Source organism: Canis aureus, chromosome 1, assembly GCF_053574225.1.
Source record: "Canis aureus isolate CA01 chromosome 1, VMU_Caureus_v.1.0, whole genome shotgun sequence".
Classification (NCBI taxonomy): Eukaryota; Metazoa; Chordata; class Mammalia; order Carnivora; family Canidae; genus Canis; species Canis aureus.
In genome coordinates this window covers 28,449,545-28,474,693 of record NC_135611.1, presented here as the reverse complement: position 1 = coordinate 28,474,693, position 25,149 = coordinate 28,449,545, and the positions used below count along the sequence as shown (strand labels likewise).

General features: G+C 40.4%; 1 protein-coding gene across 6 annotated transcripts in view; it reads right to left on the bottom strand.

Moving 5' to 3' along the window:
• Positions 1-25,149, bottom strand: part of MYB (MYB proto-oncogene, transcription factor) — an 88,153-nt gene that overhangs the window by 37,892 nt on the left and 25,112 nt on the right. For 2 of the 6 annotated variants that reach the window (XM_077894138.1, XM_077894159.1), the window contains one exon: positions 15,720-17,012. The exons of 2 other annotated variants lie outside the window; for them this stretch is intronic. In XM_077894138.1, the coding sequence (XP_077750264.1) occupies positions 16,896-17,012 (117 nt within the window). In that variant the 3' untranslated portion in view covers positions 15,720-16,895. 2 more of the 6 variants (XR_013377111.1, XM_077894143.1) reach the window with 2 other exon arrangements.

The following is a 25,149-nucleotide window of genomic DNA, read 5'->3' as shown; positions in this document are numbered from 1 at the left end:
CTAAACTGTAGAAGATACTTTCCCAATGTAGGAGTAACTATTTTTCTGAGCTAGATTTAATTTTGATTATTTAAAAATAAACCATGACACCAAGACATCAATATCATGACATCAAAAGACTCAGAGACTAAGAGATTATCTATTGCTATTTTATTCTCCATCCAAAATAAAATTGTAAAATATTCAGATATCATTGCATTTGTTTTTCACAGCTCACAAGATATCTTTGTTATTGGTCTCTTATCTTTTCATGGGCAATCCAGAAACAGAGGATTTGATCCACATTCGCACATCTGCCTCAAAAGGGAAGATGTGCTGACACTTTTAGTAGCATCTTCCAGGGTAAAAGTGATCCAGTTGGTGATTATTTTGATAAACTATTTGCAAACATGGCTATAATTATTCTGCTCCCTTTGTGATGTGACTTTGTAGTTCTTCCCATCAAGAGATGGGGTCTTTTTTCCTTCTGCTTGACTCTAGGCTGAGCATGTAACTTGCTTTGACCAATAGAATTCGAAAGAGGTGATATCATGCCCATTCTGAGCCTGGGTCCCCAGAGACTGTGCCCACCTGCCAGCTCTTTTGGAACTCTGCTGAACCACCATGTGAACAAGCCCAGTACCCCATGGGGCTAATTCCAGAAGCAGAGCTGGATTCTAGGTGCTTGAGGAGACCCAGCTGAGAAGAGCAGAAGCATAGGTTCACAAATAATTAATGGCTGTTATTTTAAGGCACTAAGTTTTGTGTTGCTTTGCTATACTATCTTAGTTCCACTTCTCTTCTGAGGCAGGATAGAAGGGCAAGTCCCTCTCTGATCCTTAGTAGCAACACCAAACAGTGACCTGGGACAAGGATTTCTCACAGGAATTTTGCAAGCATGACATATTTAATTAGTTTCAATAATGTGCAAGTCATCTTTCTGTGGTAATACAGATTTTGTGTAATTTACTTTTACAGTTAAAGTTCACAACATTTTATTTCCATCTTTTTTCCCTCTAAGAGTGAAAAAAAAATATTAAATGTATGATGGGTTTCAGGTGCATCAGAAGAAAAATGGTGAGTTTGAGAATCTCCTGAACCTCCAACTTTTTTTTTTTTTTTTAAGATTTCTTTCTTTATTTGAGAGAGAGAAAGAAAGAGAAGGGGGAGGATTCAGAGGGAGAGAGAGAATCCTCAAGCAGACCTCCCTGCTGAGCACGGAGCCCACCACAGGGCCCAATCCTAGGACCCAGGATCATGACTTGAACCGAAATCGAGAGTCCACCAGCCAACCAACTGAACCACCCATGCACCTCTGGACTTCCGACCTTTCAAAATGCAGCAGTGGTGCTATTCACAGAGCATTGGCCAAATTTTGAGGGGCTAGTCTGAAACATTAGAATAACATATTCTTTTTAATTCTTATGGTTGATTTCTTTTTATACGTAACTTTATCCTCTACAGACTAATTAATTCTTTAAAGAGCAAATGCTCTTTGAACCTTATAACTTTAAGATGTGTGAATCCTCACCAGCACCACCCCCCCCAGCCCATTTTATACTTGAGAAAACTAAGGCTCCAAGCGATTAAATAACTTGGCCTATTGGAAGGCATGGTATGTTACCATTATCATCTGACACCAAAAGCTATGCTTTTATCCATGTGTTAATAAATTAGTGGTTCAGAATTTGCTAGTATGTTACATGTAAGGTGTTCAAAATGTTAATCCCTTCTTTTTAAATATGACATCCATGTCTTTAACTTGGAAAATACTGAGTAGGGAAATAATAACTATCAATAAGTCATTTAATTAAAAAAAAAAATGCCTCCACAGTCTTAGTTGCATGTTCAGCTTTCAAGTGTCCGTAATCTACTACTAACCTCACTGCTGAAGTTGTAGTTCTTTCCCTCATACATTTTCCTTGTGAATATTTAAACATCCAGAAAAGTTGAAAGAATTTTAAAGTAATACCCATATGCTCACTGCTTGAATTCTATAATTAATATTTTGTAACACTTGCTCTATCATACCCATCTACCTATTCCTATCCATTCCTATCTATCAATCAATCCCTCTATATTCTCTTTTAACCAAACAGTTTTGTAGCCCAGAATAAAACATTGTTAAGAACATTGCTTTGTGAGCAAAGTTTGTCACTTCACCTTGGCACCAGGGTCTGCAGACAAACCACTGATGATCTGAAAGTCAACTTCAAAGGAAGGATGCCAATAAAAGCGCCAACTGCAATCAGTTTCAAAATGACTCACATAGTCTGAATGGAGGCATTGCTTGCCTGCTGATAGGAAGGGTTGGCGAGAATGCAACTTCTGCCTGCTGGCCCAGAGAATGTTCCTTTACTGCAGCTCTGAGTCATATTTTGGGCTTGCTTCTTTTTCTTTTCTTTTCTTTTCTTTTCTTTTCTTTTCTTTTCTTTTCTTTTCTTTTCTTTTCTTTTCTTTTCTTTTCTTTTCTTTTCTTTCTTTTCTTTTCTTTTCTTCTTTCTTTCTTTCTTTCTTTCTTTCTTTCTTTCTTTCTTTCTTTCTTGACTACCCTCTCAATAGTGATACAAACAAAAATGAAAGACATGGAAAGGAATCATGGAATTGTGGAATGTAGGACAGGAGACCAGACCACGTTGTGGCTCTGCCAAAGGGCCCAGATGTCCAAGATGAAGGGTAAAGCTCCACGAGCACAAAACACTAAAAAACATGTACAGTGATGGAAAGAAGAGACAAGGCAACTCTTGAAGAGTGATACAGCTGGATATCAGGAGGGAGAGCAGTCAATATGTGCTTTGGGAGCCAGGAAAAGAGGCCCCAGAAATATTCTATTGCTTTAAAACCATAATGCCCACATAGCCCAATAACTGATATTCTGTCCCTGGAACATACTACTTCATGCCATGCCACTCACTTGATACAAGTGTCGAACCAAAGGAAAATTTCAGTCTTACAAATGAATTCAAAATTTATGGCATTGGGAACCCCACAAATTCCAATGCAAGCTACTAGTTTTTGTTTTTGTGCGTGTGTGTGTAAATTGGGTGGGGGAAATTCTATGGCTGCTTGACTGGCTGCTGGGAGTTTCTCCAGTAAGTAAAACCCCAGTGACTCTTCCTCTCATTGCTAAAACCACAACCACTCAGTTTGGGAATTAGCAGATGTTTGCACACTGTTACCACCCACCCAGAGAGCACTCAGAGGGGTGTGTTTAGAGGATCGGAAAGAAGGAATTTTGGAGGAATTTAGGCAACTGCCCTGCTGAGTAAAGAGTAAGGAAATATTTTACCCCACCTAACTCTATTATTGGTGTAGTACATTATAATTTTTTTAAGGAAACTCCACCCCCAACATGGGGCACGAACTCACAAGCCTGGGATCAAGAGTCCTATGCTCCACCGACTGGGCCAGTCAGGTGGCCCAAAGTAGTAAATTATTCATGGATTTCCTTAGGGAAAGGATTATCTGGATTTTGGCTTGAGAAGTGAGGGTCTCTGATGATAGAGTCTGTAGAAAACGATTAAAAAGTGAAGCCCAGGATGAAAACCATCATGTCATCCTAACTGGTTCTGGAGATAAAAAAGGCTATAACTGTTGCAAGGAAGGTGGATAGGGGCTGGAGGGAGCACATGTCATGGGAAGTGCTTTAGAACCAGAGTGGCTGGAAGAGAACTGCAACTGAGCCATGGGAGTGGAAGACCATTTGGAGCAACTGGGCCATCCACAGCTGCCTTGATATCCTGGACAAACGTCTTGTTCTCCATAAGGCCTGGGTCTAAATGTGTCCTTGGTCTTTGCAATCTTGAGCAGCTTAGATAAATGAAAATGGAGACCTCTCTCATTCTAAGACATCCTGGCATTTCAAAAGCTATATGTATGTGAGAGGAACAGAGGAATGAGCTACATCGTCTTCAATCATCCCTCCATGTCTTTCCTCCTACTGTTTTAGGAGCTTAGATATATTAAAGGCAATATAATATTTATTTGATGAAATAAGCCTATGTTTATTAAGGTAATTAAGGTTAAGTGAGGTCATAAGGATGGGGTCCCAATCTGATAGGACTGGTGGCCTTATGAGAGAAGAGGAAGGGGAAGATGAGTCTCTTGCTCTCTTCACATGCACACACTACAAAAAGGCCATGTAAGGATACAGTGAGAAGGTGGCCATTTACAAGCTAGGAAGGGAACTTTCATCAGATCCTGACCATGGTAGCACCCTGATCTCAGACCTCTAGTCTCCAGATTGTGAGAAAACAAATTTCTGTTAAGCCACCCAGTCTGTGGTATTTCATTATGGCAGCTCAAGCTGACTAATAGAGGTGGTAATAAAACCAAAGTAGGAACAGTTCTGACTTCTGGCCAAACATACATTTTGCACTTTTTAAAAATCTATCCACCAGCTTGCTTTCATTCCCATTCTCTCCCTCCCTCCTCCTCACCGTCCACCCCCCCACCCATGTATTTTCCCAAATGAGTGTTCTGTTCTTAGATTCCAGTTGACCTAGTGATGATAAACCTTAGCAACATGGAATTTAAAAGAAGCTTCTCAGAGGGCCAGGAACCATTAGGCCAGGGGAGTTCTATGTGCTGCAATAGCATTCCGCATTTTTCTTTTGTGATATTTATATTCACCCTTGAAGATCTCTTTTTTTTGAGGGTTTTTTTTTTCACCTATTTCACAGAGATGTCCTCACTCCCCTCTCCCCTAAATAAATCATCAGATTTTCTAGTTAAGAGTCTCCTGGGGTGCCTGGGTGGCTCAGTCAGTTAAGTGTCATGATCTCAGGGTCCTGGGATCAAGCCCTGCATTGGGCTCCCTGCTCAGCAGGGAGTCTTTTTCTTCTCCCTCTTCTCTTCACTTCCCACTTGTGCTCTCTCTAGGTCTCTCTCTCTCAAATAAATAAATGAATCTTTTTTTTTTTAAAGAGCCTCCTTTTATGTTTGTCTTTTTTTTTTTGTTCATTTGTTTTGCTTCTTAAATTCCACATGAGTGAAATCATATGATATTTGTCTTTCTCTGACTTATTTTGCTTAGTATTATACTCTCCAGATGTTGCTGCAAATGGCAAGATTTCATTCTTTTCATGGGAGAGTAATATTCCTATATATATATCCATCAACAGATGAATGGATAAAGATTTTTATCCATTCATCTGTTGATGGACACTTGAGTTGCTTCCATAATTTGGCTATTGTAAATAATGCTGCAATAAACAGGGGTGCATGTATCTTTTTGAATTAGTATTTTTGTATTTTTTGTCACCCCTGAAGTTTTGTGCTTTTCCCTAAAGCATAAATTCCATGAGGACAGAGGCTGCTTGTCTTGTTCACTGCCATATCCCTAGCATCTAGCATAGAGAAGTCACTAGCTTTTCCTTCAGCCAATATTCTCTAATTTCTGTTCAACAAACATTCATGAACACCTTACTCTGAGCTAGGCACTGTGCCCAGGAAAGATACTAATCGAACAGTGGTTCTCACAGTGTGTATCCTAAGCGAGTGTTGGTAACATGACCTGGGACCTTGTTAGAAATGCAAATTCCTCAGCCCTACCCTAGGCCTACAGAATCAGAAATTGGGGGTGGGATCCATAATCTGTGATTTCACAAAGCCCTTCAGGTGATTGATGCAGACTTATATGGAGGAGTGGTTATCCCCATCATTCCTTATAATTGCCCTCATTCTTCTATCTAGGTAGAAGGTGTTCATAATACCCAGCAACTAGGTATTGCCAAAAGCTCTTCATAGCTCAGGGGTGTTCAAGCCTGACTGCTCATTAGAATCACCTGGGGCACATCCAAAATACCAAATGCTGGGCTCTTCCCCTAGAGAGTCTGCTTCAACTGGTTCTGTGTGTGACCTAGGCATTGACGTTTTAAAAGCTTTCCAGGTGATTCTGATATGTAGCCAAGGTTGAGAATCACTAAAATAGTTGGAAGCCTACAAAGGGAATGGGGAATTGAAACTGAGCAAAGTGAAGGAGCCTGAAGTACTAGGTTGAGTCACATGAAGTTGCCATATTTGTAGTCAAAATCTGTCAAATGTTGGTAGTGGTTTAACCTGTTAGATGTTCTCAACTACCAAACAAAAGCAGTCATGGCACGTAGCCAACAAAAGGGCCCAGGAGAAATCAGGTCAGTCTAACTGAAGCAGAATCCATTATCTCCAACACTAATAATAGAACTGCTGCTGTGATTTTTCCTTTTGTTTTTAAGATTTATTTATTTATTATTTGAGGGAGAGCGAGTGAGTGAGCATGTGCATGTAGTGATGGAGTCAGGGGAGAGGGACAGGGATGGAGAGAGGGAGAATCTCAAGTGGACTCCCAGCTGAGCATGGGGCCTGATGCAGGGCTCAATCTCACCACAAACCCTGAGATCATGACCTGAGCTGAAATCAAGAGTCGGATGTTTAACTGACTGAGCCATCCAGGTGCCCTGCTACTGTGATTTTCAATTGTTTTTCCTCAAGGGCTAGGGTCACAAACTTTTCCTATAAAGGGCCTGATAATAAATACTCTAGACTTTGCAGGCCATGTGTTCTCTATCGCAACTACTCATCTCCGCTACTGTAGTGGGAAACCAGCCACAAACAACATGTTAATAAAAGGGCGTGGCTGCGTCCCAATGAAATTGTATTTACTAAAACAGGCAGTGGGCCAGATTTGGCCAGGGGTCATAATTTGCCAGCCTCCATTCTATGACAAGCATTTTTCACACAAGTGCTAGAGAGTAGATTTAATATTTTTGCATGATGGAAACAGCTGGTTAATTGATTCTAGTAAAGTTATACAAATTAACTATAAAACACACAGAGAGCTTCCATATATCAGTAGCATTTAGGTGACACAACAGATTATTGTTGAGTTCCTTGGAATAAAGGACTCCCATTTAAGCAGCAATTCCAGGCTTGCGAACAGAGATGGGAGGACCCCCAAAGTATAGAAACTCCTTTCCTCTTCTTATACAATTGGTGATTAGCAAATGTTATTGTATATTTTGCTAAGGATATCATATCAAAGTGCCATAGAGTGGAGTCTTAACCAACAGCAATTTATTTTTTCATAATTCTAGAATCTAGAAGTTTGAGATCCAGGTGTCGGGCAGGGTTGTTTTCTTCTAGGACCTCTCTCCTTGTTCCGTAGGTGGCTATCTTCTTCCTGTGTCTTCACATGGGCATTCTGTGTGTATCTGTGTCCTAATCTCCTCTTCTTATAAGGACATCAGTATATGACCTCATTTTACCTTAATTACCCCCATTCAAAAGTCTTTATTGTATATACAGTCACATTGTGAAATGCTGGAGGTTAGGACTTCAGCATAGGAAAGCAGAGGGAGGCATAGGTTAGCCAGCAGTTATCAAATGCATTACTTTCATGAACAATACACCCACCCAATAAATCCTCTACAATGACTGTAGTATCTCATGTGCAGCATCTTAACAACTTCACCTACTTGGAGATGGGTAGAATGGGAAGGAGTCTATAGCTGAACTCATCCATACTCATTTTATTGCTAAGCAAACACAGACCCTGCAAGATGAATTATTTGACTATTTTCATAGGTAGGTCATGAGACCATGCAGGGATGCTAACTCACATTCTTTCATGGATTTTCCAAATATGTAGTAAGCACCTTCTATGTGTTGGGCATTGGGTTAGACACTAAAGATAAAAGGGGAATCCCGCCCTGGAGTGGTTTAGACATGCTCCAACCATGAGCCACAGGTAAGCATGTGGCTCTGATGTGCTTGTGAAAAGTGGACAAAATTTGTGGGGGCTGAACACTTGTGGATTTTATTACTAAAAATTTGTAACTAAAGGGGTCTTTTTTTTTTTTTTTTAATAAGTTCTATGCCCAACATGGGACTTAAAGTCACCACCCATGAGATCCAGATTCATATGCTCCCCTGACTGGGGCACCCAGGTACCCCTAAAATGTTAGTCATGGGGTCTGGGTGGCTCAGTCAGTTAAGCGTCTGACTTAGGCTCAGGTCCTGATCCTGGAGTCCCAGGATTCAGCCCTGCATCTGGCTCTCTGCTCAATGGGGAGTCTGCTTCACTCACTCTCTCTGCCCCTCCCTCCACTTGTATTCTTTCTCTCTTGCTTACTCTCTCTCTTAAATAAATAAATAAATAAATAAATAAAATCTTTTTTAAAAAGTTTGGGAGTCTTTTCAGAAATTTCTGCCTGTAAGTTCTAAGCTTTTCCTTAAAAGACTCTATGGAGTTAATAACAATTTTCAAAACAAGATAAATCAGGCTATGTTAAAGACACACCTGATGTCAGATATGCTAAAACACGATAAAGGACATTTAGTCTTAAAAAAATTTGGCTTATAAAATAGCAAATCTGAAACAGACCATTTTCTTAGTACTTTTTGGGGGTATCCAAGACAGTGTTGCTCTGTCAGTAATCTGAAAATTATATATATGTATAATAGTTAATTATAATATATATTATATTATATATCAATTATAATTAATTATAATATATATAATTTATATTCCATAAATTTGATCTATATCAAATTTATAGAATTTTTGATTCTGCATTGCTTTGAAAGTACTCAATAAATGTTTGTAGAATAAATGAATAATTTAGACTTTTGGCCAAAAATCTCTTACTTGTTTTCTATTCTCTTTGACTTGTATATTTGTGCTCCTTACTTTGCCCTTCACTGTCATTTGGTGGAATTTCCCAACGAAGTGGCATTTATTTATGACTTTCATTCACTACGTTTAACCAGGATACATGTTTCTTAACATCTGTCCCCAAACACAGGCTAAAGATAATTTGTTAACTTGCAAATTCATTTCAGAGAATGCTTTCCAGCAGGAAAACCTCACTATTCTATCTTTCGTATTCCAGTGTCTTTGGGATACTCACAACTTTCTTTGAATTTTATTTGTCTTTGATCTGACAACCTCCATGTGCTTTGTAACTATATACAGGATTAAATACTTCCTGCATTTAAATAGAAACCCCAAAGTACAGAGGTGTAAAGTGACTAGAATAAGCTTTCAGCAAGTTGATCAGAGACTGGTTTAGAACAAGGGACTTCTGGATGGAAATGGTGTTTTGTATTTTGTTTATGAGCTAAACTTTTTTAGCTATAAATTCCCTTTTGATAGGTTGTGTGTAATAGAGCCATATTATTGAAAAGATTCGGACATACTGTAAAATTATCCTTTCCACATATTGTAAAAATCAAACAAAAGATCTGATGGCTAAGTTTAGCTTTAATTACCAATATCTGTAATATAATGATTTTCTGGATTTAAGAAATTCTATTTATAGTGATGGGCTTAATATTTTTCTAATATTCTGTAGATCAGTGGACATTTTCATGAAGAATTACGGGCTCCACAGGAATTGAAATCTATGAGGATATTAATAAGGAAAGCACAAGGTTTGGGGGAATAAAAGGTTTTTCCTAAGGCAGGGTTTCTAGTGTGGTCCCCTGAGATCACCTGCATTAGAATCACCTGAAGCTTGTGAAACATTCCTACTTCAACACCTGACATATGAATCAGAATCCCTGAGAGTGAGGTCAAGAATCTCTGTTTTAAACAAGTTCCCAGTATGTTTCTGATGCCCAAAAATGTTTGAAAATCACTGGACTATATTAATGTGTTCTAGATTAAAGAGTAAAAGAAAATAAATATAAAAGTAAGCTGAAGACACCTTCAAGAACAAATATTGTCAGGATTCCTTAATGAGCAAGAATTATACCATATTTTAAAAATTCAGTGGAAGATTTGGCTTTTGAAAATGACAGGGAAAGTTATGGATAAATTACTGGTTATTGGTTGAAAATATACCCCTCTTAAAGGCAAAAAGTCTTTTATGCAAACAAATTTTCCTATACTAATTATTTATATACTATAAAATGTGAAAATAGCCTTGATGAACTTCATAGCAAAAGGTATTTTTCAATAAGATTTTCTGGGATTAAAGCACATTCCTTTGAAATTAAGACACAGCAGGAAATGTACTGTGTAAACCCCAATGAACTGAGTATAAAATTTAGTTCCTGCAATTGTTTGGCTCTGTTAACCTGAGGTTTCATTTTATGATATCTTTATAAAGAGGGATTTGAACAGAATTATTTATGTAAGTCAGGTATAAATTAATCATTTTATTTCCCTGCCTAAAGCAGAGAAATTCAACATTCACTGGCTTCCTATGTCTGTAAGGACACAGTTCAAACTCTTTTTTTTTTTTAAGATTTTATTTATTTATTCATTCATGAGGCACACACACACACAGAGAGAGAGAGAGAGAGAGGCAGAGACATAGGCAGAGGGAGAAGCAGGCTCCATGCAGGGAGCCCGACGTGGGACTCGATCCCAGGACTCCAGGTTCATGCCCCGGGCCAAAGGCAGGCACTAAACCGCTGAGCCACTCAGGGATCCCCCCAGTTCAAACTCTTTGAGGGTGGTTACAGACTTCACTCGCTCGCCCCATATTTTTCCTGGGTCCCTAGGTTTCCCTTTTGTTTTCCCCTCACTCTGATCTCTCAGACATCACCATTCTTCTTCCCTCTGCTAGGACCCTTCCCTTCCTCTCCCTTCTTCCCTAGCATATCATGAGCACTTAATACATATTGTATCATTACTAATAATATCATTAATGGGACACCTGGGTGGCTCAGTGGTTGAACATCTGCCTTTGGCCCAGGGCGTGATCCTGGGGTCCTGCATTGGGCTCCCTGTAGGGAGCCTGCTTCTCCCTTTGCCTATGTCTCTGCATCTCTCTCTGTGTATCTCTCATGAATAAATAAATAAAATCTTAATTACTGACAGTGCAGAAATGTGACATGTTTAAGGTGGTATATTCTCAAGGTAGAGTCCTCAGATCACTCTGAGCAATAAGCTGTAAGGAAGGCTGACAAGGTAAAGGGAAAAATCAAAGATGACCATTTTTGGCTTGGGAAATGAAGAAATGAGGGCTAACTGATGCAAATGAGAATGAGGACAAATGAGAAAAATAGAAGCTTTGAGTGATTATGAGCTTCATTTCATTCATATTAAATTTAAGAGGTTTATGTGGGGAAGATGTTAACATGGAATAGGGTACAGGAGTCTGGAGTTCTGGAAGGGGGTCAGGGCTAAAGATACAGATGATAATTAAAGCCACAGCAGTAATAAAGTCTCTTGGGAAGAATGATGGAGAGGAAGGAAGAAAGGGCCACTTGGAGGCCAAGAGGAGAAGAGTATCAAACTGTGTTAAAAAGAAACAACAGGTCCAACATGGAGTCACTTATGCTAAGTACCACCAAGACTTAGTAAACCTCACTGCAGTTTCAGCCTCTCCCAGGAGTGGAATTTTAAACCACTCAGTCTGGAATTTCTTGATTAGCACCAGGGAGGTCATCTGCATCATCTGCATGAAGAGACCTCCTGCAAGCTCCTCCTAAGGTAAGATAACCTTGCCTGAAACAATTTTCACTAATAACTTCCTTGTCCTGCCACCACTCCCATCACCCACTCCCCACCCCGGCCCATATATGCCTATAAAAGTTTTCTATTTGGCACAATTCCTTGGAGCTCCCTTCTATTTGTTTGAAGAAAGTCGGTTAGATCTTTAAATTTGCTCAGTTGAATTTTTGGTCTTTAACTAGAGGAAACCAGTAAGGAAGGAGGGAAACTGAGAGGGTGGTGCCCTAGAGCTAAGAGGAGAAAGGAGTTTAAGAAAGTGGGAGTGTCAATTCTGTTGATGGCTGCCAATAGCTGAAGTAAAATGAGGCCTATGAGCAAGAGCAGAGTTTGCAACATGGAGGCCATCAGAGACATTGACACGGGTGAGCTTGGTGGAGCAGGGGCAATGAAAGTTCACACAACGTGGACTGCTGGAGAAGGCAACATGAGGAAGTGGTGGCCAAGACCATAGAAGATCCCGTAAGTAGTTTTGCTGAGAAGAGCAGATAAATGGGGCTGTATGATGGTGATATTACTGCTGGGAGATGTAGACCATATTAATGTGATAAGAATGATTCAGGAGAGAGGAAGACATTATGATACAGGAGAAAGATCCTATCTGCAGGATGAGGCCCTGGAGGGTACAAGGATATAAGCTTGCAGAGGCCAAACAGAAGGGCTGGCCTCTGATTGCAACCGGGAGTGCTTATCCACATTAAGAGTGCAAGGACCTTGGCACATGGGTTTTTCTAGGAACAGGGTTGGGGTGGGGAGGTGGATGCTTTTATCTTCTCTCTGATGTCCTAAGCCAGGACATCAAGAATATACTAGAGAATATCATCAAGTGGAATTGCCTGAGTGCCCTCTTGCAGTTTGTCATCATGAATTTAAAGTAAGACAAGTCATTATATTTGGGTATTTTTCTCCAGGAAATTTCAGATATTTCCCTCATCCCGATGGCCCCTCCAACTCCAGCCCTGCTCTAGTTTGGCTTTATTTGTCAGTCCTGCTACAGGCCAATTCTGCAGGAAGGCTGTGCTGCTCCTCCAAGTCTAGATCTAGTGCTCTCTTGTCTCTCTGACCCCAGATATGACTGACTCTACTGTCATTGTCCACTGACTTCATCTGTATCTCCCTCCAGAATGTAAGCTCCCATTTGGCAGGGATTTTCAGCTCTGATGTTCTGAGAACTCTAACCCCAACCTCAAACACAGCCCTTAGCACACAATAGGTGCTAATTGATAAATATGGTCCATAAGGCAGATAGCAGTCTTTCCAATTTTCTCACTTACATCAAGAATTTTTCCATTGAATGTTAATGAAAAATAATTATTGCTTATTTATTACCAAAATACTAAGCTTCTTTAAGATTTATAGTTCAGCCTCATCTTGCTGCAGTTCTCAAAGTTACTATATATAATTATATACAAGGCAACTTTAATTTCCTATTGAGAGAGAGAGAGAGAGAATACAAGCAAGGTGAGGGGCAGAGGGAAAGGGAGAAACCGACTCCCCATTGAACAGGGAGCCTGATGTAGGGCTCGATCCTGGGACTCCAGGATCATGACCTGAGCTGAAAGCAGATGCTTAACCGACTGAGCCACCCAGGCACCCCAAGGGCAATTTTGTTTTTAAAAAGGGGTTTGCATTTTATCTTTTATTTTTTTTTAAGATTTTATTTTTAAGTAATCCTTATACCCAACATGAAGCTTGAACTCAGCCCTGAGATAAAGAATCTCATGCTCTACTGACTGAGCCTGCCAGGGGCCCCTAAAAAGAGGTTTGCATTTTAGCTGACTTCCTTTCCACTCTGCTCTCTAAAAACAGCAAATAAGGGGGAAAAATTGTAATAGTGGAGTTAGAGAAGAAAAACAAGTAATAAGCTTGAAAATATTTTAAGTGTGGTATAAGAGGCCTGCACATCATATTTTATCTACTGTTTTTATTTTTCAGATTAGAAACTAATGAGTTTGAGGGAAAATATGCCCTGTATTTCCCACAAACATTTGTATGAGAAGGGAAAACCCATGAAATAATGACATCTGAGAGTGATTAGAAATATTTTAAGAAGATATAATTTAGATTTAAAGTTAGTTTGAATACAAGGAAAAGATTTAACACAACCAGGGACATGGGTCTCAGTGGTATTCACGTCTCCATTGCTAGGTAATAGACATGATTTTTTTCTCTGACTGATCATAAGTCAGTGCTAATCAGTAGGCACTGCAACATTTTACAAAGATGCCAGAATGCGTTTACTCTGTCACGTAATCTTCAAAATATCCTACAACCTTGAGATGTACCTTTATGTCCAATATAAGTGAAAACATACTATAAGTAATATGAAGCTTGGAGAGATTCAGTACAACTTACATTAAGTCATAGAGCTGGGAAAAGGCAGAGTCTGAATTCAATTCAGACCAGTTGGTTGGGCTCTAGGAGTGACTAAACAGGAGAAGCCCCTTGTGATCTCTGCAGTCCCTTCCAGTTATAATATTTTATAATTTGAAAAGAAACAAATAAATTTCTCCCTGCACTTCCTTCTCCTCTTGAATTTTTAATCCCATTATCAACTGGGAGACAAATCAGAGTCATCTTGGTATCTCTTCTATTCTCCAGATGTGCACATGTGGACAAAAGCCTTACAAAGAGGAACGCAAAAGGACAACCTTTCCTTTGAGTAGTAAGAAATGCTCTTTCCATTTATTTTACTAGCTTAATCTCTGCTATGGAAAGGAGAATGCCTAAAAACAAAAGACCAGGACAAATAAATGTCTTAGAGATGCTTAGGAAATGGGTGTCAAATGAGTGTATTTGTACATATAACCTAAATCTGCACTATTTTTCATTTAGCTTCCAGTAATTAGGTCGCATGCTTGTTGGAGAAGTAAATATTTATTTCAGTTCTGTATAATGCTGGATTCACTCTTGCCATTAATTTATTTTATGAGCTATAATCTGACCTCTACGTTTAACTCTGTAATCAGCAATGCACATCATTAGATGAACATCTGGCACACGACATGGCATGCATTACTTAATTATGGAAAGCATATGTAATAGCAAACACTGGGATAGTGTGTTACTTCACAAGATTTCATTATAGGAATGAACTCATTGCACAGATGAAAAAAAGGTCTCAGAAAGGTCAGTGACCTGTCAGAATTCAAACTGCTGGTAAGGGGCAGGGTCAGCACATAGCACGTACATTGGAGAGTTCATGAATACAAAAACTGTCTTGGGTCACCTGGATGGCTTAGTGGTTGAGCGTCTGCCTTTGGCTCAGGGAGTGATCCTGGAGTCCAGGATCAAGTCTCACAACAGGCTCCCTGCAGGGAGCCTGCTTCTCCCTCTGCCTGTGTCTCTGCCTCTTTCTGTGTGTCTCTCATGAATAAATAAATAAAATCTTAAAAAAAAAAGACTGTCTTAGGGATGATGTATTAATACCTCTCAAAAAGATAATCAAAGAATATCAAACAGTTTTTTAATTCATTCTTTTTTTCCTAGACAGTCCTAGAGCCTAGTGTTGGGGGTAAAAAATCCTTGGCTCTAGAACCACTGGGTGCATCATGCATGTGACAATACAAAGGCTGAGTTGGACCCCAGTGACTAGAGAAAATTGTAAGGAATCTATGTGAAAGGGTGATTGTAGCCCAGGGCAAAGATCGGTGAGCAGAGAGATGGCAGAGCAGTGGAGGCCATCTGTAAAACAGGAAGGTAAACCTCATGGGTGACTCTACTGGGATGCCCTACTCTTGCCTCAACAGATAAATGTCCTCTGGCTCTGCCCTCACAGGCTGACTGGCCTTACATCTGGGTGTTCCTTTGCCCTCTCGCTTCTGGTTGGTTCTGCGAATGAGGACCCTTGCCAGAGATGGGAAGGATAGAAGTCAAGTCAGGCATTACCCTTGGCTGTCTCCCTGTGGGGACCCCAAAGGTCAAAGCCCCTCCTGCCCACGGCTCTCCATCTCCATATGACCATGTACCTCAGGCCTGTACCCATGTGTGTGCACTAGCCCTGTGGTCCTCCTACTCTGCCCCACATCTGTAATAGCAGTACACATTATCCCAGTTCCAGTGCTGCTGGAACCCTAATACGTTTGCAGGATTCCTCCCAGTTGTCACTCTGCTGGTGGTTACCTCGTAAATTATTGAACCTGGTTTGCTGGTTCTTCTTTCTCTAAAGTAAGGACCCTTGGCTCCTTCACATGAAACTCAAGTGGGGCACAAATTACTATCACAAGAAAAGGGTTCTGAATTCACTCCATTTTCTTAGAAGTATAACTATCATCCACAATCACAAGAGAGAAGCCAAAAGTAAGTAAAATAAGGACACAGCTTTATTTCTCTACAAGGCAGTAAGTACACTGTCATATCAAAGTTCAGTGCCGACCATCTTGCACCAAATATTCGTAAGGCAGCCACTGGCTATCGACCCTAGTCTCTTGACTCCAGCTGCAAACACAGGCTGTATGGCAGTTCTAAGACCATACACCCAGAAACCAGGGGGACGCTGATCAAACACATAACCTCTGAATTAAAGAACAGTGAGAGTGAACTCAAAACAAAACACAGGACATCAACAACACAGATCTCCCAAAAAAGAAGTGCAATGCATGCTCTTATAAACCAACAATAACAACAACAAAAAACCAGTAACAACAACAAATGCAAAATCTCCCAAACAACTTTTCCAATGTATTACAAAAGGGGAAAAAAAGTACATATATATATATAAAAAATAAAAAAGTTTGAAATACTAGTGCATAGTCAATTACCTAACACCAAGTTTCTTTTCTTTCCATCCAAAGCTCTACTGCCCCTCTGATACTAGCAGCATGTCTACAGGCTAAAACCATAGCAGCAAAACACATTTTTCATTTGGCATTTACAAAATTAAATTACTGAATAAAAATATAATTTTTATAAAACTATTTCATACAGTAATAATTTTTAAAGCAAGCTAACAAAAAAACTCATAAAATGGCTTAGTACAATAAATGTACCTCCAATGTTATTAACCATAAATGAGCATTTACAATCTTGATTAATGATCCCATGGTATTAAGCCAACATTTACAGTAATGCATTGTGTTTAGTGGTTGAGAAAAGTGAAATATTGGAGTACCTTTTTGTGTGTAAAATTTCAAAAACCTCATCACAGGAAAAAAATACTGGTTCGTTGGATCCTCTAAAATACAGATAATTCATTTTATGTTAAAAAAATCCACATTAGGATATTAACAACTGACTACAATTCATTACCTAATAATTTAGGTAAGACTGTTTTTATTTATTAATTTTTAAAAAATCCTTTTAGTTGGGTGAAATCCGAGATTTCATCCACCTAAATGCACTTGGTGCTGCTCTCAACTGTTGTACCACAACAAAAATAGGCTCTTCTCCCATTCATGAAAAGTTTCATGTAGAGGAATGATATATCCCAAGTCAATCTGAAGTGTTCTGAAAACCATAATGCTTGTTGAGAAACATCTCACATGACCAGAGTCCGGGTTGAGAAGGCATTCACATATTTCCGAGCCTGACCAGAGGCCGTCATCTGATCTTCCATCTTTCCACAGGATGCAGCTTCCCAGGCGCCCCCACAAGGCTAATGGGGAACAAGAGGCCAACACTGAGATTAGAACAGGAGACCCCTACTTCAGCCCCCAAAGGATTCCCAATCCCAGCAAAGCCAGCGGAGGGAATTCTGATGTTCGGATGGCGGGGGTAGACGCCAGGGAGCTTGTGTCAGATAACGTCTGAATTCTCTGACACCCCGGACTCCAGCGTTCTGAAGTCATATTAACAACCAGAAATCATCTATTGCCGAGAGAGGAAAACCCACCTCAAGTAAGATCACAAGCTACAGCTGCATCTTCACCCTTGAGTACCTTTTGTAGATTAGGGTGATTTTTACAAAATTGGAGACAGGAATGGGCATGATCCTGCCAATACCTAAGGTGTCCCAGGCCATTTATTCACTCTGCAAACTGGTGAGCGCTTTGGTCCTCTGAGGGGAGAAGCTCTCACGGGTGCTGGAATTGACTCACACCTACCAAACATGGTACGGTATATATTTTGTATTCTCAATGAAGCATCGATTAATGTAGAAATCCTGTTGACTGAGATCGCCATGCTGGAAGACATGGATGAGCTAATACCTACCAGGTGGCATTGCTGTCTGGGCCCGGTGTTTGGCACATCACAGTCACCACCTCACTGACACAGCACACCCTGAGGGGGAGGTTCCCTCTCTCTTCAACAGAGATTTGGAGAGTGGCCATAACCTGCTCACAGCCACTCTGAGGGTGAGGAGTGGAGAGCTTTCAACCCACACGTCTGTCTTCTGCACCATCCGAGGCCCTGCCTTGCTTCCAGCGGAAATATGTACTGTTTTGCTCTACTTCATTCCCAAAGGATTTATGATGCTCACAAAATAAACATGAGGTAACAGGGATGAAACAGTGGACGAGTCAGGGTCATGGGTAAATATGGAAAAAATAAATAACATGCTCAAGGGGTGATATTTGTACGTAAAAAGTTTGTCACGAAGTACAGCGTGCCAGCTAAGTGTAAGCCACAAGCCTATCCAGGAACTCTCTAGCAACTGGTATAAGGGGGGACACGGAAACACAAACAGATGGAAGATTTGGGGTCCGTAAGCTCAAAACCAAACCAGTGGTTTAGTAAAACCACAACTATTCCTTGTAATAGTTGGGTAAGCCCAAGAGAGATTTTTCCATGGGACAAAAGAAGCCAGGAAGGGCCTCTGCTTTCCAGAGCCTCCAATGTCCTGTAGGGGACGAAGTGAAGACACATGAAGCAGGTGGGGTGACAAGAGACAGTGTGGGAGGTTAGTGGGGCCTACCCAGGTGCAGGGGGTGGAGTGGGGGGGGGGTGGCACACCGAGGCATTGCCAGGGAAAGGGAAGGAAAGGTGGATTTAAGTGGGCAGGTGAGAAAGGGGGAGTGTACCCGGGGTGGAGAAAGAGCACAGGAGAACCAGCAAGCCGCGACGTGTACACCACTTGCGGGAGGGACCGCGAGACAGGAAGAGCTGGTGGGACAGTCAGCGCGGGTCCGCACGTGCCAGCCATGCTTTCAGGCGCTGCACGTCGCTCGTCTCGTGGGATTGTCACTCGGCGTGCCCGAGGCACCTGCCGCGTCAGTGGCCCTGTTTACAGGCTGGCCTGCGGTAGCGGACGGAGGATTTAGGCAACACCCTCAAGGTCACCCAGCTAAGAAGTGAGGAGGCCGGGCTGAGCGCAGGCCCTGGAGTGCAGGACGCTACCTTCCTTGGTGTCCTTCACAGTGAGCTCTGGGGCTCCCCACCGAGGTGCTGGGTTGCAGGAGGAAGCGTTTAGACGGCGAGGCCAGAGTCATCAGGCTGCTAGCAGAGAGGAATCATTCTGAATGAACGTGGCGTTTGTATGGTGCTGGGGTACCCCAGCCTGCTGGCTGGGGCCAAGTTTCCGTGACAGAAGGCTCACGGGGCCGTGTTTCTAACTCGGGCGCTTTCTCAGGACACAGAGCGGGTTTCCTGGCCTCCATCCGCCGGGCGCCTCACGGCTAACGCAGAGGCCACTGTCCAAGTGCGCACGTTTGCTCTGAAGGCTCAGAGGCTCAACACGTGACACGAAATACTACACAGCAGGATGGATTGTCATCATATTTTCCTGGAGCCGTGTATCACAAAGATGACAGGCACTTGTTTGGGGCCGACTTCTGCCACCGGGTCACACTGAATCATTTCCTAAACAAAATCACCAGGGTAGTTACAGTATTCTTGGAAATCATTCTGAATAAACGATGTTTCTCCGGGTTTAAGCAAGCAGATTAAATACGCATATTTCTCTGGTGTATCTCTGTCCTCACAGATTCTGTATTTCAGTTAAGTTGGTTGCTTGCATGTTGTTGCTGAAGTTTTCAGTGCAGCACTGAAACACCAAATTGATGCGTGAAACCCAATTAAAAAAATAAAAGTTGATGTTGCCATTTCAATTACTGAGCTGGCACCTGCTGTCACTGTAGCAGTGTGACCTATAACTACTCGAGAGTGAAGAGGCAGCTGTGGGATATCTGTGCCGCACCCGCCTACAAAGTACTGTGCCAGTGCTCAGAACCCATGGTGCACGTGGGTCAAAGTGCACAGATCTTAAAACAAGTGACTAAAGAGGTAGCAGAAGGAAATCCCTTCATACACTAATATCTTCTAGGTAAATCCCAAATCACATAAAAGATACATAGAAAACCCAAAGATACCTATTTTGAGAAAATCCATACAAACGGAGGGGAAAGGGGAATGAGGGAGCGAGGTTGGAGATAAAAGCGTGAAGCAGGGACAAATGTTTCTATTCTTCTCTGGTTAAGACTTTCCCTACTTAGCTGTACTTCAATTAATATTGACTTAATTTTCTAAAAGTGCAAATTGCTTAAAATACTATGTAGAAACAATCTCCTGCCTGCTTTTACCACATCTCTTGGTAAATGTCAAGTTCTGCCCCTTTGGCCATACAGTACTTAAGTTAATTCAGGATTCTTAAAGTCTGTTCAGGAGAGAATACTGAGTATTATCAGTTTCACATATTCTTTCTTTTTTTTTTTTAAATTTTTATCTATTTATGATAATCACACACACAGAGAGAGAGAGAGGCAGAGACACAGGCAGAGGGAGAAGCAGGCTCCATGCACCGGGAGCCTGACATGGGACTCGATCCCGGGTCTCCAGGATCGCGCCCTGGGCCAAAGGCAGGCGCCAAACTGCTGCGCCACCCAGGGATCCCAGTTTCACATATTCTTAATTTGAAATTTGGCTGTGTTCTCATTGGATCTCCCACATGGCTCACCACTAGATTCATGCCTGGCTTTTTCTCCAGAGCAGATATTGAAAACAAGATCAATATAAAAAAGGTACCATATATTTTTAATTAGTATTTTTAGTAAACTCTTCAAACAATCAGCTTTTCCTAAGTCAAAACAGAATTTTCTAGGAAACAGATTGAAACATCTAGGAAACAGATGCATCTCAATTTTCTAGGAAACAGAGCATCTCAAAGGCCTATAAGCCCCGAAGCTCAGAGCCTAGGAAGGGCAAGACATTTGGAACACCTGAATCCCCCAAGTGCAGACAAATGCCAGTAAAAACCACTGTGTATAGAACAGAAAGGGCAGCAGGTGAGCATGAATGGTGCACGGTGTGAGTACTTCTTGCAACAATAAATGAAAAACCTGATCAGAGCACACCCAGACCTACAGGGTTAGTTAGGGAAGAGCAGAAGGTCAAGTACTCAGATAAGAGAAGAGGTGCTCAGGTCCAACAGCTGAAATGACAGCGGCCTCCTTTTTTGCTGGTTCCTTCTCTCTCTTTACCTTGAAGCCCTGGAGCCTTTGGGCAACTTTTCAAGCAGACAGAACAGTTTTGACAAAGGGGGATTAAATGTCCCTGTGCTAGGCAAATATTTTTTAATACTGTCATATGGATCTTTGTGCCTTCTTATTCCTTCTTAAATTTTAGTTTCATTTACACTCAAGAACTGATAAGAATTATGTATTTCTGCACAAGAATTCTTGTGCTAATGCAGACCTGTCACTTGACCCTAATTCATTTCAACATTAATAATCCTACTGCACATCCTCCTTCTCTTGCCTGAGAGTCACCTTGTTTATCCTGTAATATGCCTGTAACTGCCCCCAGGCAGAAGTGAACTGTAAACAGACTGTCAAAGCTTTAACTGGGATATCCTGCTAAGGCATTTTAAATAAATACTTGGATCCTTTGTGGAAAACAGAAGAACTAAAATGAGACAAGACCATGTCCACAGGTGGTTTTCTGTCCGAATTAGATTATTTTCACATTTTCGTTTAGAATATTGTTTTTTCATCACACTGAACAACTGCTATTATCACTATTGTCATACTGCAACTTCACACAATAGCTGATGTCAGAAACCGTGGCAAAGTATGTGCTTCCCAAGTTGTAGACCTAATAAAAAATTTGTATCAGTCACAAAAATAATGATTTTGTAAAACCAAAACAGCTCATGAGATAGTACTGTATTTTTCTTTTGTTCTGTTTTTAAATAATAAATATAAATGAATGGTGTCCTAATGAGTAAGAATGATTTTTCTATTTAACCCATGTGAAGAAAATACTTGCTCTGGACTAAAATTCTAAAAGTCAGAATTCCTTCCCAAAAGGCCATCTCTTTTAAATATGTATCAATTTTACAAGAGAGAAGGTAAAAATCTTGAAAACTGTTAAATCTTGAAAGTCAGGGATAGACCTGAGATAAAATGTCACTTAGGTAAGGTCAATAGCCAACTTCTCTCACTCATGAATGTCTCTTTCTGTCTGCACAAAACAGTGAAGTGACCCCAACTTCAGAGTTTTTAAGTTCTCATAGAAAGAGCCTTCAAAGTTAGGGAATTATAGGTCTGGACCTACCAGGGCCTCCACTGCACACCCAAGCTTAAGTTAACTATTGATTATGTGGATAGACTTCTCCTCAGCTTGGAGTTTGTCCTAGATGTTTCCAGAAGTCACTCTCCACCTTACATGTTTATAGATTTTACAAAGAGTTGATATTCTGTAACCTAGGGTGTCACAATTTTTGGAAGAATAGCTCTTTTCTTAGTCACGTATTATTTCAGACTATTAAGATTAAGACAAGTGCCAAACTGCTCTCAAGCAATTCTATCTTTGCTGACCCAAGGAAGAGTCAGTATCTTAGTGTTTGTCAAGGTGAACCAAACAAAAAATCCACATTATGTAATGTCTGGGGCAGAGCCCTCTAAATTTGAACTTGATATCCTTTCTTCCTTCCCATTTGGTCTTTCCTGTGTCAACCCAAAAGCTGTGCACAGAAAACTTGCTTAATTTAGAACATATATATAAAAGCAGGTCGCTGAAATATGACCAACGGCCATGTGAATTCTTGCTGGGGCAAGTGGAAAAAAGTGACCCAAGGGAGAAGCAAATGAGTACAGAGGTATCCCAGGGAGCATGTCAAAAACAGCACATGACATTAGGAAATGCCCCGAAAGACCTAAGGCACATGTAGACAGATTGTTTTCCAGGTCTGTTGACATGCCAACACAAGCAGTAGAAAAATAGAGAAAACTAGTCAATCAGTTGTTTCATCTCCATCACGCCAAAGGTAGATCTGACTACCTTTATTTCAGGAATCAGTTGAGTCAGCTATCTCTTTGGGTGACCCACTGACACAGTTCTGCAAGAGTGGAACAGGGAATGAGAGCGTGCTAGAGGAAATAGTACACCACAGGGCAAAATGCCCTGGCTGTAGGTGAGGCCTCCTTGCCTGTCTTTCTGACAGAGACTATGCACAGCCTTTGCCTCATACTAGATACCACCAATGGACATGGGCACCTGTGCTGCCATTTTGAGAGCAATATTATGTCTGTTTCATCTTCCTACCAAACCTGTATGATGAGAGGAAGACATACTGTACAATTCATGGTTGAGAGCATTTTGGTCTGAAGAGGTTAATGGATTGAGATCACACAATCAGAAAATGGTCTAGACTAGAACCCAGGTTCCTATTGTCTGCATGCTGGTTTATTGTGCTTTTCAGATGCCGATCATACAAAAAGCGTTTATCCTATTTTTTTAAAAAAAATTCATTAACAATTTATAGAAAGATAGAAGCAATCAAAAACACATAGAGTGAGTGAGTCTCATCTGCTTGCAATAATATTTTAAGATTCTTCAATGTTGTGCAAATATGTTTCAATAGTAAGGGCCTGGGAAATTCACTTAAATTAAATTCACTGTTTTACAAAAGTAAGGCCATGACAAGCCAAGTCAGGAAATTAAAATTTAAGGCTGTCATTCTGTGGTTAGAAAAAAAAGAGGAAAGTGAGTGAGTAAAAAAGCATATGAACACATCTTTTACATTTGGGTTTTAAATAGGAATAAAAGGAAATTATAATTTAAGAGAAAAATACAGAAGTTCAGAAGGCTTATAGCTTATGGACAGTTTCGGATCTGCCAATGAAAATGTCTACCTCCAGAAATGTGTATTAGCATAATATGTTTATTTCAAAGTGGAATACACATTGAGGGAAACAGGCAGCTCTTTCTTCCTTGCTGAGGAGGGGGCTTTGCGTCTATATGGGTATGTGTGTGTCTGCCTCAGCCTCTATTGGGGTAATTTTTGAATAGTGTTCCACCATGAATCTCTTTCCTGTCCCAAACTGCAAGCTTTCTAAGCTAAATTTTATTTCCCTAAATTTGATAATTTGATATTTTTCTAGACTCCATCCACTACCCCCACACAACATGGGACAAAATGGTACAAAATTGTCCAACGTGAAAATCACATATTCTGAGCTACATGAAAGACACAAATATCAAAAATGTCTCAGAACATTTTTATTATAGGAGTCTCTGTTTAATGTTACAACTTATAATTAAGGCACCTTTAGGGATCCCTGGGTGGCGCAGCGGTTTGGCGCCTGCCTTTGGCCCAGGGCACGATCCTGGAGACCCGGGATCGAATCCCACATCGGGCTCCGGGTGCATGGAGCCTGCTTCTCCCTCTGCCTGTGTCTCTGCCTCTCTCTCTCTCTCTCTGTGACTATCATAAATAAATAAAAATTAAAAAAAAAAAAAGACTCTTTACTCCTGTCCTTCTCATTACCTTAAAAAAAAAAAGGCACCTTTAAAAAGAAAAAAGAAATCCAACAATTTTAAGATTGTGCAGCTGTCACAAATTCCTTTTGGAAGAAGACTGAGCATAAATAATTTTAAAAACAAATAGAGCATTATTTATGCATAATGGCTCATATAGCCTCTATGTAAGTGTTATAGTTTATGGACTGTAATTCAGAGTTCTGAGTTGTTAAAACTCACTGCTTCTCAGTGACCCCCCACATAACACATGGACATACCTAGCACCCTGGTTTTTGTCTCTACATACTGTTTCCCACTGAAAGGGTTAGAGATCTTTGGGGAAGTGGTTAATTCCAGGACGAGAGGAGGGAAATGTGACATTAGTTACATTAGTTACAAGTTAAATGTAACATTAAATGTCACATTTAACTAAATGTGACATTAGTTACAAGTTAAAGCAATGCAAATTCAAATGAATTTGAAAATTTTGTTCCTCAGTGGCACAGCCACATTTCAAGTGCTCTAGCCACATACGACCAGTGGTCATCACATTAGACAGCAGCATACTGCGCTTTTCCATAACTGTAGTTCTATTGGACAACACTGGTCTAGGATTAAAAGAGATTTAAGAGACTGAACAACAAAATGCATTGTGTGCAACATGCATTAGAGATTTAAGAGACTTAACAACAGAATGTATTGTGTTTCATTTCTGATCAAACAAATAAAAAGATTCTTTTTTGGACTGATGGGGAAACTTAAATGCAGCCTGAGAATTAGAATATTAAGGAATTATTGTAAATAACAATGTGTGATGACAGTATTAGGTCATATATAAAAGCACCTTTATTATTAGAGATACATCTGAAAGTACATAGATGAATAAATATAATTGTGTCTGGAATTTTAACACACTTCATAAAAAACAGATGAAGTATATATGGCAAAATGTTGATAACTGTTAAATCTAAATCATGGAATATTTTCTATACTTCTATGTCTGTTTGAAACTTGTCATAATAAAATCTTAAACTCATAGCTTCTTGCATTTCTAGTTTTAGAATATCAAATGTAATTTACACATATTTACATATATGCATGTGCTTTTCTATGTA